The sequence below is a fragment of the Homarus americanus genome, unplaced genomic scaffold, assembly GCF_018991925.1.
Source record: "Homarus americanus isolate GMGI-L3 unplaced genomic scaffold, GMGI_Hamer_2.0 scaffold32871, whole genome shotgun sequence".
Classification (NCBI taxonomy): Eukaryota; Metazoa; Arthropoda; class Malacostraca; order Decapoda; family Nephropidae; genus Homarus; species Homarus americanus.
The window spans coordinates 3,435,279-3,450,741 of NW_024748870.1; the positions used below are offsets into that span (position 1 = coordinate 3,435,279).

A 15,463-nucleotide genomic window follows, 5' to 3' on the forward strand; every position below is an offset into this window, starting at 1 on the left:
ATTTTCTTTGTGAAATGCATAGTTCAGTTTTCCCCCTCTCAGGTACAAATATAGTGGATATTTCTTCAGGACACTGCAAACATGGATGAAAATCCATTGAAAAAAATTATGTCAATGCGACCTTACTGTAGTACAATTTTGGATGTGATTTTCTCGCTTTTTAAAAAAGGCGCTTATCCCATTCTGGTGCTGGGCTATTCATATATGATGTAGCATATGAAAAATTGATAACAAAATAATATATAGATGATTATCATATTGCATGTAAAAAGTGTCTTAAGAAGAAATAGCTTACATGTTGGATGGGAAGTTGACCTGCAATTTTTGCCAGGACACAGATGGAGCTGGGTCACCTTGGACAGAACATTCAAAGCGAACACGCTCACCAATACGTATTGAGTGTGGTGAGGGCCCAGGTCGAATGGTTATTACTGGCAATGATTGTATTTCCAGTATGGCAACAGCTGTTACTGTCCCAGCTGCATTCTCTGCTGTACAAGTGTATGATCCTTCTTCATCACCTTGAACCTGGTTGAATCTGTTTTGAAAATAAATTTTTTTTAAAAAGTTTATGCATTATTGCTTTTGATTCATCTTTAAAGGGAGAAAACCTTCATTATGACATTTCTGGGTACAGTAGTTCCTTAATTCTACAACAACTTCATTAAGATGAGCTAGGGGTTTAGACACCATGATAAGCGTAAGTCACTAGCATATATATGGTACATGGTCTACCCCCACCCAGTAATGAAGAGATTAAAATTAATGATTATTTTCTTTCTACATGACCTATTAACTGTGATATGAAATAAGTTAAGCATACATAGACTCTAATTAAAAATACCTGAGAACACCCCCATTTAAGGTTTCGGTGTTGGGTGTTAATGGACGACGATCAGTACGAGCCCATCGGACAACTGGGTTGGGGATACCCGCTGTCAAATGGCACTGGAAGAGGGCACTTGCACCAATAACAATGGTCTGTTTCACTTCAGGATATATTTCAATTACAGGAGGTTCACGACCTGAAAAGATATAAAATTCACATTTAAGTACTCCTACTTCTGACAAAAATTCAAATCGTTAAATAAGTCACTCATAAAAGAAACAGGCCCCACCGAGAGAGAGGTTCTTGGAACTTGCGGCCTATCAGTTCTGGTAACAGTACAGTCGACCCTCGTTAATTTGGACTAATAGGGGGGAAAGGGTGTCCGTTTTAGCCGATTGTCCGAATTAACCAATTCAGGGGATAATATTGCATTATATTTCAAAGTCATTGTTTTCGTCACGATTTTATCCCACTTTCCACTGTAATACGTACGTAATTTCAGCAAAAATATTACATTTCCGTGAATGTATTATATCAAGAACATCGGAAGCTTAGGTAAAGTCTTTTGTTTTCGTCATGTATTTTATCCTATTTTACATTGAAATACATCACGTTTCAGCAAAACTACTATTTATTTCCAAGAATATATTCATTCAGGCGCAGTTTAGGTAAAATATATGTGTGATGTAGCAGTTTTTTAACTGAAAACGATTCGAAAAACACGTACCCTCTAGCCCTGTTCAAGGAGAGGACTGGGAGAAGCTGTTTGGTGCTGCAGACGATGACAAGGAAAATGATTTGGATGGATTTTAATGAAAATATTCAGAAATATGGTATCGTAGTATTTATTCAAGTCAATTAGGATAGGATATTAATGTAATACAACAGTTTCTTAACTGAAAACCAATTGAAAAGCGATTATGGTAACATCTTTTGAATGAAAGAAAGCGAAAGTCATTGTTTTCGTCACGATTTTATCCCACTTTCCACTAATACCTACGTCATTTCAGCAAAAATATTACATTTCCGTGAATGCATTATATCAAGCACAGTATGAATAGAATACCATTGTAATATAACAGTATTTTAACCAAAAACTATTAAAAAAACGAGTAACTTCTCTAGAACATCGGAAGGTTTGGTAAAGTCTTTTGTTTTCGTCATGTATTTTATCCTATTTTACATTAAAATACATCACGTTTCAGCAAAACTACTGTTTATTTCCGAGAATATATTCATTCAGGCACAGTTAAGGTAAAATATACATGTGATGTAACAGTTTTTTAACTGAAAACGATTCGAAAAACAAGTGTACCGTGTAGCTGATACTCAACAGCTGGTGGTGCGTCATGTGTCGTTGTAAACAATAGGAGGTTGAAGTAGATTACCGGGTATTATATTAAGTGTGAAATATCAAAAAGGTTTTTATTACCAGTATTTTTTGTAGATCAATGAGAACTGTGATACCGTATATGATATGATAAGTTAGCCTGTGCTAAGAACTTCAACATAGACTACTGAAAACACGTTGTAAGGTAATTTAGCCTATTGTAAGTTGGTGAGCTTCATTTGCTGAAGGAACTGCACAACTTTTCATTACTAATTGGTACAAATTTTACGTTTCCATTGTTTACTGGCAGTAAATGGTAAATATTTTTCATGTTTGAAGCTAAAAGTTGCATCCCCCCCACACTAGTGGTGATGTTACATTTGACCAAAAAGACGCTGGCATTTTATCCCAGCAGTGGGTGGACCAGCATTTTAGCTTAAGGTCCGCGTAGGTAATATTCCTACAAATCTTAAAAAAAAAAAAAAAAAAAGTTCGTTCAGATTTTATATGAATTATCCGAAATCCGGATGAAAGGAGTCCGAATTAACGAGGGTCGACTGTAAACCTAACATGGGGGAGGGGGGTATCACTTTCATCTGTGCCAACAACTACCTAGGGGTCATGTCTCATTTCAGGAATAAAACAAGGTGAATATAACAGCATAATTATGTTACCTTTATGTGTTGTATTCTAAGATCCTATTATCATTAAATTGACCTAATTCATTGCATTATACCCATATTACAGGAAAAATATAATATTTCATTCTACAAAAAAAAATATTATTTAATACTTCCCAAAATATCACGTCTTCATTTCAGAAAAAACTAATAAATTACGATATTGCATTTATTATACCATAATCACTATGTTAAGTGTGAGAAATCACAACTTTTGTAGTTAGTTACAATATTGTTTTGGTAGTTAACAGTAGTATCTCTGTTAGCTGGAATTCCTCTTAACTGGAACTCGATAATTGCTGGAATTGAAATTTTCTTCTTAACTCGCTCCCAAGATTTTCTGAGAGGCATATTTTCTGGAAAATTCAGAGAAATTCTCCCAGTACTCGGTTAATTCTGGAATATTCCAAGGGTGGGGGGGGGGGTCTTTTTCATGGCTTGAGAGATAAAAATCAGGAGAATTTTCTGGAAATTCCGATTAAATATTTCTGAGTTACCGGAAATCCTGGGGAGGTGGGATATTTTTCTGGGTTCAAGAGATGATACAATGCACAGTTTCTGGAACTTCAGGGAACAATTTTCCATTACGCGGAAAATTCCAGAGAGTCGTCTTATTACTTGGAAATCTCACATTCCTGGTAGTGCTTGACACCAATTATTCCAGCTAATGGAGATATCACTGTTTATATAATTATGTAATATGTAATTTTCCATAATTACAGGAAAATAAATGGTTTCATTCTATAATTAAGTTATTATTTAATACATCCCCCACTCACATATGGTCACGTAAAATAAAGCAAACTTAGTAATTAATATTTTGCATTTGATATACTGTAATCATTAATAGGGCAATGTATTACTCCATGAAAACCACCCAGGTTAAATTAAATGCATACAGGTTGTAAAATTGCATGGTTATTTAGTGATGATATTAGGATCTTAAAATATAATGAGTAAAGATAACATAAAAAAATGCTTTTGTATTCACCTAGTTTAGGTGTGCATGAAATGAGACATGATTCGAAGCAGTGGTTTGTGCAGAAGGCAGTGACCCACCACCTCCCCACAACACCACCCCTATGTCAGGTTCATTGTTACCAGATCTGAACTGCCACCAGTTATAAGAGCTCTCGCCTGGGAGAAGCTCATCTCTTTCGTGAGTGACTGTTTATCATAACATGAAAACAGTTTACTAAAAAAAAAGTTTATACATCATTTCCTAGTAAGTAACAGAAGTTAGATTGTCTGGCACTGAAGATGGTAATCACTACATCAGGGTTTTCAATTGCAAATCATAATATAGAAATAAAATTTTGAAAACAAGCAAGATAAAGTCATTCATACACAATGGGAAATTTTGGCTATGGAATTCTGTCCTCACTCAAATCAAGTGTTATCTGTGCTGTGTGTGACTAATACAGGTATTAACTTGTATTCACACACAGCACATATAACACTTAGTGTGTGGGCATGTGTCTCTGTGTGTGTGTGTGTGTGTGTGTGTGTGTGTGTGTGTGTGTGTGTGTGTGTGTGTGTGTGTGTGTGTGTGCGTGTGTGTGTGTGGGCGTGTGTGTGTGTGGGCGTGTGTGTGTGTGTGGGCGTGTGTGTGTGGGCGTGTGTGGGCGTGTGTGTGGGCGTGTGTGTGTGTGTGCGTGTGTGTGTGTGTGTGCGTGTGTGTGTGTGTGCGTGTGTGTGTGTGGGCGTGTGTGTGTGTGTGTGTGTGTGTGTGTGCGTGTGTGTGTGTGTGTGTGTGTGTGTGCGTGTGTGTGTGTGTGTGTGTGTGTGTGTGTGCGTGTGTGTGTGTGTGGGCGTGTGTGTGTGTGTGTGTGTGTGTGTGTGTGTGTGTGTGTGGGCGTGTGTGTGTGCGTGTGTGTGTGTGTGTGTGTGTGCGTGTGTGTGTGTGCGTGTGTGTGTGTGTGTGGGCGTGTGTGTGTGCGTGTGTGTGTGTGTGCGTGTGTGTGTGTGTGGGCGTGTGTGTGTGTGGGCGTGTGTGTGTAAATACAGGTGTTAACTTAAAATTTGTCAATGCAACTACATCTTATAATTTTCTATGGGCTGATTTGAAACAAGGTAGGCATCATCATAACCACTCAAAGGTGTGCCTGTACTTTTTCTGGGTCATATGTGGTTAATGGTGAAGGTCACTTTTTTACTATTTAGTCAATATGCAGAAAAAATTTTGCACACCTATATTTCAAGCTAACGCTCAAACCCTAGACACTGGCCATAGAGCAAAGTTTATAGGGCATCTAAACTATAAATTACAATAGTACAGTAATCACAAAAATTACTTACGATCAACTTCCACTATTGCTGCTGCCTGTGCAGTGCCTCCATTATTTTCAGCTGCACATATATACATGCCACGATCATTTACCACAGCATTGGTTATTCTAAGAATATTTCCATCTGCAATTACTCCAGAACCAAATTCTTCATTCACCTGTAAAAAGAAATACCCATGCTCTTAATTTTTCTTATTTTATAGTATTATATAATATTTTCTTTATTTCTAAGCCACATAAGAGTATTGTAATGATTTTTTCACAACTTTTATAGTTTCATTACAAGTAACAATATATGAGGCAGCTGGGCTGGCAAACTGGTGATGCAGATATAACCCACAGCCTTCAGAGATGTTCAGTTACCACTTATAACACCCATGCCTTCATTGTTTTTTTAATAGTTTCATTATATCATTTTTTTTTACTCCTAAGCCACATCATTTATCAAGAGTGAAATAAGTGTTAAAGAAGTCTGTTTTTCTGAGACATGAATTTACAAGGTCAGCCTGTAGCACTGTGCATTGTAGGATGTATTGGGGGATCCTAAGAGTGAGATTCAACTAACCAGAAAATCTCTTTATACGGCACCTTTCAATCCCCACAGGTGCTGGGTAACCGGGATTCTACTGTATTTCCTTTTTATAAACTTCCGACTCATCACAGACAATAATGTAAATCATCAAAATACATTGAAATGGATAAGCTACATAGAAAATCTAACCAAACTTAACTTTACTCAATCCCTTCACTATGGGTAGCCACCTTCAACATTTTATTTGGCTAACACCAAACGATTTTATTCAGCACAGAGAGGATCCTGAACACACTTGATTAACCTTATATAACATTGCCTGTTAATTCATCCAATTTATTCATTATAATGTGTGTCAAATTTAAATACAAAGAAATTCATAATGATATGGAGAATTGGAGAATTAGATGAAGTGCAACACAGGCAAATCTATCATTTATATCAACCTTTTATAATATTTAACAGGAAATTCTATTATCTAGTATGGGCCTGGTTCCCATGATTGCCAGATAAGGGAAGGTTAATATGAACACTAATCATAAATACTTAACATGAAAAGCATACTACCTTTGACCATGTAATAACTGGAGCTGGGTCACCAGACACAATGCAATGAAGTTCTGCAGTTGAACCCTGGTTAATAGTCTGGCGATCAGGCCGAATTTGCACTGTTGGTATGTTTCTGTAAAGTAAAATTGCAATTATTACGATTAGCTTTTCACTGAAAACTAAGCTTCATCATAGGTAAAAAAATCATAAAATTTTTTGTATTGTAAATTAATTAGGGAATACAAAATATTACTAAATTATAAAATCCATGTAATTAGATACACACATTAAGCCTAATGGTTCTATTTTATACTGGTAAAGTTCTGTACACCTACTCCATGTGATATAGATCCTTCACCTGTTCTCACCTGAGATGAGCTACTGTAGTAAGAATTAGAGCTGAAGTAACCTTTTGTATCAAAGTTTAGCTTTACAAATAGTTAACCCATTTACTAACTGCAGTTACTTCAAAAAAAATTTAAAATTATAGGATTGTATTAAATACAAAATATCATAAGAATGAGGAAGCAGGGTTTTCAATCAAAATAAATATAATACAAATTTTTCAAAGGAGATAGTCATAGACCTGAAAAAAAAATGATGGATACCCAAAATTCTAAAGAAACTTACGCAGTGATAGTGATTTGTGTTATAGACTCTTCAAAGGAGTTGGTTCTTTCATCTGTAATTCGGCATATATATGTGCCACTGTCTGCTGGGCGAGCATCAGGAATTTGTAACTCACCACTTTCAATTACTGCTTGCTGAAAATATACATAAAACAATATAAAAAGCTGATCATGTATGATTAATGCTACAGGCTATAGACCCAAATAAGGGGTATAACCCCTGGGCTTCAGGCTATGGTAGGCACCCCCACCCCCCCACATGGGTATATTTGGTATCATTTAAAAAACAAATAAAAAGCAATTCTATTCTTACAAACTGGCCATGCATGATATAAACAGGAGATAAATAAATGTCCTTACCACAAGTTGGCAACACCGAGGCAACGAAGAGTCAAGAATGTTCGTGAAGTGAAATGTGTATGTGATATTTGTTGTAGCTCATAAAATTCATACAAATTACCCGGCCAGAATATAATTTACATTGCTGGAATTCTTACAATATGATGATCGTTTTTAATATAAACATCATGGATTTTGCATTAGACATACAAATTTTAGATCTAATGTAATAATTTGGTTTACACAAAGCAAATATTTTATCTTTTGTGCAAAATATATGAAGTTTACATTCAAAATATTCCCTGACCTGCAAGGAATCCAGAAATGTCAATTATATTATCCTAACTTTAGTCTGAGGTATTATTTATTACTAAACGTTAAAATCTAGTGTTTTCACCCAAACATTTCTCAGAGAGGTAGGGCTAGTGAGCTGGGAAGAGGGGGGGGGGATTTGAGTCCATTATTTGAATGGATATTAACCTGGCGACTGTATTTCTTTTAAATATTAATTGTGTGTGCATACCATCATAAAATTTAGATGTTATTTTTACTACAACATAGGTATTGTGTCGGAAAAAGTGGAGTTTGGTGGCCAGTCTCTATTGGAATTAATCCCATATGTTCTGTTGTTCACTTTACGCGGTTTTCACTTTCCGCGGTACCCCGTGGGTTCAATTGACTGTAAATCGGGGTACTATATATATATATATATATATATATATATATATATATATATATATATATATATATATATATATATATATATATATATATATATATATATATATATATATATATATATATATAGTAATAACAAAAATTTAAGCTCAGGGGTCTGAAAAATATGATATTTAATTTGTGTTTTTTTGAAACAGCTGGATCAAGGTAGAGGTTTTATCCTTGTTAATCACTGTATCACCTGATAGGCAGTTGCCTAGGCAAGTTTTATTGTCTGATCAAAAAAAAAACACTTCCCTAGTCAAGGTGAGCTTTGCTAGGGGGAGTTATTGCTCATAGGTCATAAAAGAAAACTTACTGAGGGAAGTTGTCGTGCTAGTCGACTCCACTCTATTCTCAAGCTTCCTGGACTACCAGTAGAACAGGTAACACGTACTGTCTCTCCTGACCAAACTTCCACTTCTTTTGGAACCTGTATTATCATGAATAATAATGAGAAGTTACATTTTGAAGATTACTGATCTTTTATTAGCAGTTGGTACATAACAAAATTTTGCCATAATATCAATTTATGCTAACTTTACAGAGATATAGATACAAATTAATAATAGACTGATCTACTGATAATTCTAAGGTGAGTTTTACAAAAATTACAAAGACATCTTAATACTGTACAGGTAGTATCCACTTAACTTGAGTTCACACAACAAAAAATATGCATAAGCACAAGACCAATTAGGGAAACTGTTTACATAGCACAAAAATGATCCCGGTTTAATATAAGCCACAACTTTGCAGTACACAAAAGTGAACTTATCATATAAAGCATTTCTCTAGAGAGCGCCCATCTATGAAAAATCATGAAAATCACCATTTATTAATGCATTTTCTCTTATATCGAGGGAAGAAAAGAGATAAGCATTAATTTCATCAAATCAATATAGAGATTTTGTAATTCTAAAGGCCACTTCCCTTGCATTACCCATCTGTTTGAGGAATAATCCCAAACCAAAATCAAATGCATTTCTGTCCTCACTAACAATTCCTTATGTGGAGGCATGAGTGCTACGACAGTCATAGGTACTGTGACAGAGTCATGGGTGGTGTGACAGAAGCATGGGTAGTATGACTGAAGCATGGGTAGTGTGACTGAAGCATGGGTGGTGTGACTGAAGCATGGGTGGTGTGGCTGAAGCATAGGTGGTGTGACAGAGTCATGGGTAGTGTGACAGAAGCATAGGTGGTGTGATAGAGTCATGGGTAGTGTGACAGAGTCATGGGTGGTGTGACAGAAGCATAGGTGGTGTGACAGAGTCATGGGTAGTGTGACAGAAGCATAGGTGGTGTGATAGAGTCATGGGTAGTGTGACAGAGTCATGGGTAGCGTGACTGAAGCATGGGTGGTGTGACTGAAGCATGGGTGGTGTGACTGAGGTATGGGTGGTGTGACTGAGGTATGGGTGGTGTGACTGAGGTATGGGTGGTGTGATGGGGTTGGTAGAAAGGGAATCATTACTGGTATATCCAAAATGGGTTAACAGATAAACCGTGACTAGTATTATGGCAGAGAATATAAGAATCCCAGACTGAGTAAACAGCCTGTGTGATTAGAATGTGGAGTGAATTGGTGGGTGAGACTGATTTTAAAGATAATAATAAATGGAGTTAGAACAAAATTATCATGATTAAAAAATCATCAAAACTCACCTGAACAATTATAATTGGTCTTCCAGTTGGAGTGAGAATTGAATCAGCCGTTACCACATTAATGATGATTCGAGCATAATCTGATCCTCCAGCATTTGTTGCTGTGCAGAAGTATTCACCAGAGGAAGATGGTAAAACATTTTGCATTCTAAGAACTCCATTCTGCTGAAACACCTATGGAATAGATAGAATCCTTTCTCAATAAAACACAATTAAGTATTTGAGTATACAGTACTGTACTGTATATAATGAAAACAAAAGCAATCAATAATCCACAATTAATCATAGGGAGAGCATTAATAGTTAGTTAAAAAATCAATCTAAAATCTACAATTAGTGACAGAAAAAGTACAAGTGAATTAGTTGAAAAAAAAAATAATAATCTAGGTCTTAATAGTCAATACTAACTCCAAAATAGCCTTGATATAATTTCAGGAAAATTGATACAAGACAAATGTAAGTGGCTGTTCACACTTTCCCTTGAAAAAAAAAAGTTATGCAACTATTAAAGTTCCCCAATTTATAAAGGACTGATTAAAATAAATCCCAAGTTACAAAAAATAAAAAAATGTCCACTGAATCAATATACAAATGAAAAATTCATAGTTTTGACTTTATTTTTTCAAAATCTTTGTAATCCTTTCCAAAGTAATTATGAAAATATACTAACAATGCAGTATTTTTACAACCAATATGCTTACTTCTTTCACTAACTTATCTTCATTATTCTCTAACTCTCGCAATGTTATGAAGTCTCTACATAAGCTTTCAATCCACCATCAACTTATAATTTATGCCTCAAACTTAATGGAAATGAGTAGACTCAATTCCACCAGCACAGTCATTCAGCCAATTGCCTGATTATCCAACTTCTCCTCATTTACTCTTTTGTAATATGTGACAAATTAAATAAAAATAAATTTATTCTGTATTCTTAAATTTCATATACCCTGTACTATAGTATTTCCACGCTAAACTGACCCATAAGCCCCACCCCTCGTCAATAGCTACAAATAGCCAATTGGTTCCCGAGCGTTTTACCTCCCCCCGGACTGTGCATGTATAAGCGCATATTTATATCAACCTTTTATAATAAATATAAAAAATTTTCTAACATCCTCTCTGAAGTGCTAATGCCTTGAAATAATTTGCCTTTTGATAATTCATATATTTAACATTATTTTATATAATAACAGGTCTGCTTACCAATTGTAAACACATTTAGTTTTAATTATCTATGAGCCAAGCAGCTATTAGTATAGATGAGGGGCGGGGCCTATGGGCCAGGTTAGTGTGGAAAGGGTATACGTAATTGCATACCGTCAGCCAGAGATTCACTTGTTACAGTAGTTGGCATTCCACCCCACATCAAATAGGTACTACTTTCATCTAAATAAATTTTTACCATTCTTATGACATTAAATCATTAAACATGTAATAATTGTAGGGTGGCATAATATAGTTTTATGAGTTGCAGTAATGAATGAATTATTGAATAGCTATCAAAGTTTATGAAATATATTCTGAGAAATTACAGCACACTATGACTGTACTTCTATACATATTCTACAACAACCCATGACAATAGTTCCCATATTCTCCATTCTGAGAACTGACCATTATTTTGTTATACAAAACTGACATCTAAATGAATAATATTGTCTAGAAATAATAAAATTTATTATGCATGACATAAAATTTAATTATGCTGGAGGACTTACATTGACAGGAAGTTGTTCACGGTTTGAACCATAAGTCCAAACAACCTGAGGGTGTGGGCTTCCCGTGGCAGAACAGCGGACTGACAGAGTTCCCCCAATTATTACCTCAAGCTCTTCTCTACGTTCTTCTATGGTAACACGTGGACGTCCTCCTGCTTTAAGGACAGAGAGGAGGAGAGACTTGTAAAGCAAATTTTCTTTTAAAGTAAATATTCAAATGTAATGACTAATAACATTTAAACAAATATGGAAAATATTATGCCTAATGTTAAATCAAATTTTCTTTAAAATGCAATTTACAGTATATTTACCAATACTGTACCACACAAAAATAACTAAAGATTTTTTGTTTTAAATACAGCCCGTTTTAAAAATTATCAGTATTATTTCACATCGTTGTTTTTTTACACAAATGACTTTTATCATGTCTTTATTTTTTTAATTTTCAAAATAATTTATATTGGAACCCAAATGAAATCCCTCTGAATAACTATGCACACAAAATAATAAATAAAGAACTTATTTGCAGGTACAGTGTACAGTATTTGATGTTATAAAGATGAATAAAACTTTGTGGGCAAGAAGTAAAAATATTCATCTAATAAATATATTTATAGTTTTTTGAAGAAAAGAGCTTACAAGTAACGTTATTGAAGCTTGTTTTAACTTATAATAGCACAATGAGGTGTATGGTATGTATTCCTACACTAGATATGTACTGTATGTCTGAAGAAAATACAGGCTACCAATATGAAGTGTAGAGAGCAGAATTATATTTAAATATTTTAATATCTGGTGTACAATATTTGTATTGAAAATAGAAATTCATAAAATGATATTCATATAAACTGATCTTATAAAAGATTTACGGTACGTACAGTATTTGGGAATGCTTTATTTGATTTTCCGGTGATGTGGTAATGTAGTGCATGACTAAAACTTATTGATATGGGTGTCCAAGTAATTGGAAAAGATCTTGGTGTAAAGGGATAATTCCCACTAATGGGAGATGTCCCGAGTGACTGCAAATTTTTTGATACCACAAGTGCTATGCACCAATTGTTCCAGAATTAAGAAATATTAAAGGAAAGAGTAATATCTTCTGCTTTTGGTTGGCCACATTGTGCATTTACTTACAATTTACAGTTTAGATTTTAATTGAACCCTTAAGGGGATCTGTTTACCACCTTGGATAGAAAAAGGTCATTGAATAAGTAAAATTTTTGGGAGTGTCACATAGGTTCTGTCCCTATTATTTCTAACAAATCACAGGCACTCCCTCCAACATTCTGTTGATCCTGAGTGGCTCCACTGCAACAAGTAGTTCCAAGGTCTATTACCCAGATTATGCACCCCACAGAAGTTACATGTGGTTTGTGTATTTTCCCATGCAATTTAGTCATATGTAGCTTCAAGAAATATGTGATAATTCTAATTTGAGAGCATTCTGACTACAGTCCTTTGTTTCAGATGTTCCAAGGTCAGTTCCTCACTTCTGCATTAGTTGTCATTTGGCAAGGTAAACAACCCATCCTTGGGACACTCTATGCTTTAGCTTTGTATTTAAGATTCAGACTTTTAGGTCCTAAAAGAGAGCTTCAGTCATGTCTGACAGGGAGGGCTGAACATATGTATCCCTCAGTCAACATGGTGTAATGATGGGGACTTGATTCTTTTAGAAAAAGCATAAGAAATGTTGATACTGGAGTCTAAAAAATCAGTTCTACTTAGGTTAGAATTTTTTTTTTACCCAAATAATCCTGAATAGTTTATCTAAAAGTTTTTCAAACATACAGTATATGCAAATAAATCACTGTAGGTGTGTGTAATCCATGTATCTGCTGATAACCACACAGGAAAAAAGAAAACACAAAGTTCCCAAGAGCTTTCGTGTAATTCACATCCATCTTCAGGGGTGAGTACAAACTGTATTCACCCTTGAACATGTGAATTACACAAAAGTGCTTGGGAACTTCATGTTTTCTTTTTTCCTATGTGCAACTCACAGCGACAGACACAGGATCTGTATTCATTTAAGCTAACACCCCAGTATACGTACAGTACAATATATTGTAAATAAAAAAAATATTGTATACAACTACTGTACTGTACATTCTGTATTCACCAGCAGATGCTATCATCTTGAGTCTACAGCAAGCATACACTGTCCAATTTGCTGAATGTAATACAGTATATAACTGTAATTCTTTTTTACATCTTAACACTTGCAATGGAAGTGTGGTAGAGGATTAGTGGTCTCATATTACTGATTTGATGCAATGTCAGGTCACCCATTGTCAGGGAGGGGGATTAGTGTGTCTCATGACCTGAAGAATGATGTCTTGAATATAGACAAAAGCTAAGGTGCCCCAGTGCTTTTCTTATCATGTACATATAGTACTTTCACACTTACTGAATGTACAGTACAGTATGCATAACTGTAATCACGTTTTACATCTTAACACTGCTTTAGCATTATATTCCTGACTTGTACAATGGCAGAAGAATATGTGGCTTAGTGGGGATAAGCTGAGAAATGCATCAGCCTATCACAGGTATCCCATGAAGTCACATGACAGCATTAGCCAATCGCAGCACGCAAACCTATGGCCCAAGTTAGCCAAGCGGTCTTCCTACACATGCAACCAGCTTGTGAGGACACAGCAGAGCATGATGCAATCATTCGTAACTCCTAGAATTTTTGTCCCCCAGGTCCAGAGCAGGAAGGTTTGGAAAGATTTTCTCAGAATTTTTCTAGAAAATGCACTTTCTTTCATCCTCAGAATTTGTTACCAGGTCTGGCATTTTTTAATATATTTTTATTTTTTATATACTATACAGAAAATTTTCTGAACTTTACTGGAAAATGCAGCTGATTTTCAACTTCGGAAACTCGTTTGTAGACCCGGAATTGAGATATAAATTTTTTTAATACCGGAGACTGGGGATTGTGGCTAACAGGGATATTACTTAAAAATCTAATTTGGGCTCTTTGGGTCAGTGGTAACTTTTGTGTAAATGTTAATTTGTGTTATGGTCTTTGGGTCAAAATCGTGTGCACTTGAAATTTTGGGTTTATGCTTCAAGGTCCATTGCTCCCATATTATGAGTCACTGTTTAGTTCACAAAATTCACGTGTTCTCTAAATGGTACTACCAAATGAGTGCAAAATTGGGATGTTTTACTGTAAGTGGATTACTGTCATATTAACAAGCATAGATGAAGGTTTTCTTCAATAAGACCTATGTAGACCCCAGGTACAATCCCTGACTCTGATGAAAAATTTAAATTTGTGTACACTCAGCTACTGCACTCTTTTCAAATGTAGGACTTATAATCCTAATCTTATTTGAATTTGTACATGTACTGAAGTAGTTTGGGTAAACCAAAACAAGATTCTACCTCATTTGGGATGGAAGGCAAAGCTTTTATTGCCTTGGAGAGAAAAAAAAAAAAAATAAATAAATACTGTATAAAAATCCAAATGAATTCTGAAGACTTAGTTAATTACAAGGTGAGCTTCAGTGAGAAATCATGGCCAATGAATGTCACTCATCTTAATCCATTAGAAATCTCAGGTAACTCTGATAAAAACTTTACATAAAAAAAAAAAAATGAATAAAATCTGAAATAGAAATTGCCAGATCCTAGAAGGGCTGACCTGGCAGAAATTGTGCATTGTAAGTTAGAAAATTAACAATATACTACAGGGGTAGGGGTATGAAATTCCATTTATGGTTGAAGAAGATTTTGAAGTGATGGAGCTAATGAGTCCGTCAAAATCTTTTTGACTCTGTGAACCCTGAAACATCTTGGCCTTCACACCCATCATTGGTTCAGGAAGTAAAATGGTTCAGAACCAACTGGGTGAGTATTGTTGCGAAGAGGATTTTTTCATTATCTGCCCTTGTCCATTTGGATATTGTAACCAGTCATTAAATTGTATACTCTTACTGAAAGGCACAGTAAAAAATGATCTACAGGAAGTGTTCTCACAAATCACTTGCAGATGCCCGACCTAAAGGTTATAAAACTTAGCAAATCTTTTAATTTTCTGAGCAAATTTAATACTGTACAGTTGCCACAGCACTTCTGATACTTGATAAATTATTTATTCAGCAGTTGTTATTTGTTTTAATCACTCTTTGCCAAGAGAATCCTACCACTCAGACCCGGATTGA

The 15,463-nt window shown here is 35.2% G+C and overlaps 1 protein-coding gene across 1 annotated transcript in view; it reads right to left on the reverse strand.

Moving 5' to 3' along the window:
* The window catches only part of LOC121853164 (basement membrane-specific heparan sulfate proteoglycan core protein-like), a 476,204-nt gene that overhangs the window by 72,114 nt on the left and 388,627 nt on the right, over positions 1 to 15,463 (reverse strand). Inside the window, exons 76-83 of the mRNA XM_042347127.1 lie at positions 11,283 to 11,437; positions 9,562 to 9,735; positions 8,213 to 8,326; positions 6,839 to 6,972; positions 6,227 to 6,341; positions 5,138 to 5,285; positions 845 to 1,025; positions 296 to 538 (exon numbers count right to left, since the gene is read on the reverse strand). Coding sequence (XP_042203061.1) covers positions 296 to 538; positions 845 to 1,025; positions 5,138 to 5,285; positions 6,227 to 6,341; positions 6,839 to 6,972; positions 8,213 to 8,326; positions 9,562 to 9,735; positions 11,283 to 11,437 — 1,264 coding nt within the window. The remainder of the gene's footprint in view (positions 1 to 295; positions 539 to 844; positions 1,026 to 5,137; positions 5,286 to 6,226; positions 6,342 to 6,838; positions 6,973 to 8,212; positions 8,327 to 9,561; positions 9,736 to 11,282; positions 11,438 to 15,463) is intronic.